Here is a 3,920-nt window from a genome sequence, read left to right on the forward strand (position 1 = left end):
GGCTGCCGTCTGTCATCTGGGCTGCGGGGCTGTGTCTTCCCAACACAGAGCTCTCTCTCTAACCACGTGATTCTTGTCTGTTTCCATGTTTTGTAGCAAAACAGTGCCGCGGACTTGTCCATGCTGGTCTTGGAGTCGCTGGAGAAGGCGGACGTGGAGGTGGCCGATGAGCTGCTGGGTGAGGCCTTCTCTGTTTCTGATAACCCTGGGGGCACTGTAGGCTCTGAGTCGGGGTGCCCGCCCCTGAACAGGGGTCTCTCTCTCTCGTTTTCAGAAAATCTGGCTAAACTATTTAGTCTGATGGACCCGAACTCTCCGGAGCGAGTGGCCTTTGTGTCCAGGGCCCTGAAGTGGTCCAGCGGGGGCTCCGGGCGGCTGGGCCACCCCCGGCTGCACCAGCTGCTGGCCCTCACCCTGTGGAGAGGTAGGTCTGGTGCATGTGGGCTGGGAGGGCAGGGCAGGGGCCCCTGCGCGCCCGCGGCTTCTGCTTGTCTGTCGTCATGAGCTCCCGTCTTGACCACGAGGACCGGGGTTCCCTGTCGCTGAGCTAAGGCCGTACCGCACAGGCCGCCACCCTTTGGTCACCATCTAGCTGAGGGGCAGCCCTGAGGCGTGAGGCTGGAGTGACCTGGGAGGTGGCCACTGGGCCTGGCCCTTCCTCCCCTGCCAGGTCCCTGTAGACCCGCCTCCCGCCACGGGCCTCCTGTCGGGGACACGCTGCCCACCGCACGGGCTCTTCTCCTCGCACTGCCCGCCTTCTGCTCAGTGTCCAGTGCGCGTCCTGGCTCCGGTCTGCTCGGGCGCAGGGAGCCTGAGTGCGGCTCCTCACGGGGGTCAGAGGGCCGCACCCCAGCCTTGTGAGCCGTGTGTAGTTGGTGCACCCGCCTCACTCAGCGAGTTTTTGGGGCCCCCACCCCTCATGCCCTGCCTGTACCTGGGGACGCATGCACTCCTGTCCTCACGGACGCCCAGAGTGGGTGCGGAGGGGCCCAGCCTATGTGTGTGAAGACAGGAACTCAGAGGTGCAGGCGGAGGCAGCTGTGCTGACGGGGGGCGGGTGAGCCTTGGAGGCCCGGGAACCAGCCCTGCTGGCTGTGTGTGGGACTGGACAGCTGCAGCCGGAAAGGAACGGGCGGAGAAGAAGCCACAGACCCTGTGGGCTAAGACGGCCGCAGGCTCCCTCCTCCTGGCCTCTCGCTCCCTGTGGGCGCCTCCTTCTCCAGACTCGGCCTGTGCCCAGCGCTCGTGGCCAGTTCCTCCTGTCCAGGACCTCGGCCTGATGTCCCTGTCCCCCGGGTCCTGTCTGGGTGCTCGGTCCTCACTCACAGCCTGTCTGTCTCCACCCGCAAGCCTCTGCCCGGAGCCTTGTCTGGTCTTGTTGCTGTAGTGTCAGGAGCCCTCGCCCGTCCTGCCAGCCCCTCCCGGGCAGGCCCTGCTCCCACCTTGTCCTTGGGAATGGGCCGTCTGCAGGGCCAGGTGAAGTCACCCAATCAGACCTGTGTTGCCAGCAGCATTTATTTGGCACCATCTCCCTGCCTATGTCTGTGGGCCCCCCGAGGCGATGCCAGGCCGCCGGCCGCCCCTGCCTCTGTGGCTGCGAAGTAGCGTGCACGGCGCAGACTCAGCCCTGGGCTGAGAGCTGTGGGCACGTGTGTGTAGTAGTAACGGCTTGAAACCAGGACACAGGCCTCGTATGTCCTGCTCAGACCACGGGGAGACAGGCACAGTCCAGCAGGGGCCCCTCCCTCAGTCCCCACAGCTGTCGGAGGCTGGGCTGAGGGCCACCTGCAGAGCCTGGGCTGACAGACCATGTGGCCATCGCTGCACAGGGTCCGTCCCAGGCCTGGGGCTCAGGGACTTCCTGATTCTGCCCGAGTGGATGCTCTGAATCCCCTCCGGCCTGTGTGCCTCGCAGTGACAGCCTCTCCCTTTGCAGAGCAGAACTACTGCGAGTCTCGGTACCACTTCCTGCACTCGGCCGACGGGGAGGGCTGCGCCAACATGCTGGTGGAGTACTCCACGTCCCGCGGCTTCCGCAGCGAGGTGGACATGTTCGTGGCCCAGGCCGTCCTGCAGTAGGTGTCCGCACGCCATCAGCCCTGCTCCCACGGGCCCTGGAATCACGTGACACCCCCACTGGGCCCTGCACAGACCGCGCCCCTCCCAGCTCTCAGGAGCCGTCCCAGTCTGGGGCTTCTGTAACATTTCAGTTGAGCAGTGAGAGAAGTGGGTCTTGTATTTTATGCGAACACTAGAAGTCCCGCGCACAAAATCGCGTGACCCCGCCCACCCACCAGCACCTCCCACGCTCACAGTCCCGCCCACCCGCGCGGGTCTTTGGTTGTTATGGTGTTAGGGCCACTGGGTTTTTATAATATAGAAGGTTCTTATGTTACCATTGGTTTTTTGTTTTGTTTTTTGTCTTGTCCCCTCCCCCATTGTCTCATGCTTTTGATTTTTTTGGTGTCAGGCAACTGTTTTTTGCAGGACACGTGATTAGCAGATTGTAAGTCGCGTCTTGTGATGTGAACCTGCTTTCAGAGGCTTTTTCAGAGGCTGTGCTGGCCTCTCCAGATGTTTCTGCATCGAAGAGAGAGGTGCAGGGTCCCGCTCGGCCACATGGGGCCGGCACCACCGTCAGCAGGGCCGCCCGGCTCCAGGCGCTCTGCCTTCCGTGGGTGACATGTCATTCCTCCCATAAACGCCTGCGTGTGGCCAGGCGCTGGGGCGGGGGTGCTGAAGGTCCTGCCGCACGTCAGGCCCCCATTCCCGGCCGGCAGTGGGGAGGTTTCTCCATCCCGCTCACTGCCTGGCTCGTGGCCTCTGCTCAGGCACCTCTGGACTGGGCGTGGCTCTGCGTAGAGCAGCGGTTCGCAACCTGTGGGTCGCCTAAGACCATCGGAAAACACATAGATAATTACATATTGTTTTTGTGATGAATCACTATGCTTTAATGATGTTCAATTTGTAACAATGAAATGGGGGGTCACCACAACATGAGGAACTGTATTAAAGGGTCGCGGCGTTAAGGAAGGTTGAGAACCACTGGCGTAGAGGGTCTCCAGCCCCTTCTCATGGAGCCCCCTTTGTGCCTTAAAAAACGTGACCCGGTCTCGAGCCCCTCCTCATGGAGCCCCCTTTGTGCCTTAAAAAACGTGACCCCGCCCCATGCACCTCGGGCCGCCCGCCCGCCACGGAGACGTCCTCCCTGGGCCCTCAGACCATTGGCCCCAGGGGCCGACAGGTGTGCGGACAAACTCACCCCCACCCTGTCGCCTCCCACGCGCGTTACTCCCTTCAGCTGTGAAGCCTAAAGCCCAGGCTGCTCACGGGGCGGCTGCTGAGCACAGGGCTCAGCAGGCTCGGGAGTGAGTCCTCTGTGCCGTGGGGGCCGCGGCCCGGGAGAGGGCCCACAGCCCCCGTGGGCGACAGGCCTGTTCCCGTGACGGGAGGTGCTCGTTCGTTCCAGGTTCCTCTGTTTAAAAAACAAAAGCAGCGCGTCCGTGGTGTTCACGACGTACACACAGAAGCACCCGTCCATCGAGGACGGCCCTCCGTTCGTGCAGCCGCTGCTCAACTTCATCTGGTTCCTGCTCTTGGCCCTGGACGGGTGAGTGAGTGAGTGAGTGAGTGTGCACAGGTGTGTGAGGGTGTGTGTGAGCGTGTGTGTGTGGGAGTGAAGGGTGTGGGTGAGTCGGGGAGTGGGTGTGGGGCTGTGAGTGTGTAGGCGTCTGCGTGGGGGAGGGAGGGGGGCCTTTCTGTCCCCCCTGGTGTCTGGAGACCAGAGCTGTGGCCCCGCCGCCCGGTTTCAGAGGGAAGCTGACCGTGTTCACGGTGCTGTGTGAGCAGTACCAGCCGTCGCTGCGGCGGGACCCCATGTACAACGAGGTGAGGCCCGCGGGCGGCGGGAGCGGCGGGAG

General features: G+C 63.1%; 1 protein-coding gene across 1 annotated transcript in view; it reads left to right on the top strand.

Moving 5' to 3' along the window:
• Positions 1-58: 58 nt before the first annotated feature.
• GET4 (golgi to ER traffic protein 4) overlaps positions 59-3,920 on the top strand; it is a 4,876-nt gene continuing 1,014 nt past the window's right edge. Inside the window, exons 1-6 of the mRNA XM_014535268.1 lie at positions 59-178; positions 275-424; positions 1,937-2,075; positions 2,471-2,506; positions 3,470-3,610; positions 3,813-3,919. Coding sequence (XP_014390754.1) covers positions 121-178; positions 275-424; positions 1,937-2,075; positions 2,471-2,506; positions 3,470-3,610; positions 3,813-3,919 — 631 coding nt within the window. The 5' untranslated portion in view covers positions 59-120. The remainder of the gene's footprint in view (positions 179-274; positions 425-1,936; positions 2,076-2,470; positions 2,507-3,469; positions 3,611-3,812; position 3,920) is intronic.

This window comes from Myotis brandtii, unplaced genomic scaffold (assembly GCF_000412655.1).
Source record: "Myotis brandtii unplaced genomic scaffold, ASM41265v1 scaffold1408, whole genome shotgun sequence".
NCBI classification, from domain to species: Eukaryota; Metazoa; Chordata; class Mammalia; order Chiroptera; family Vespertilionidae; genus Myotis; species Myotis brandtii.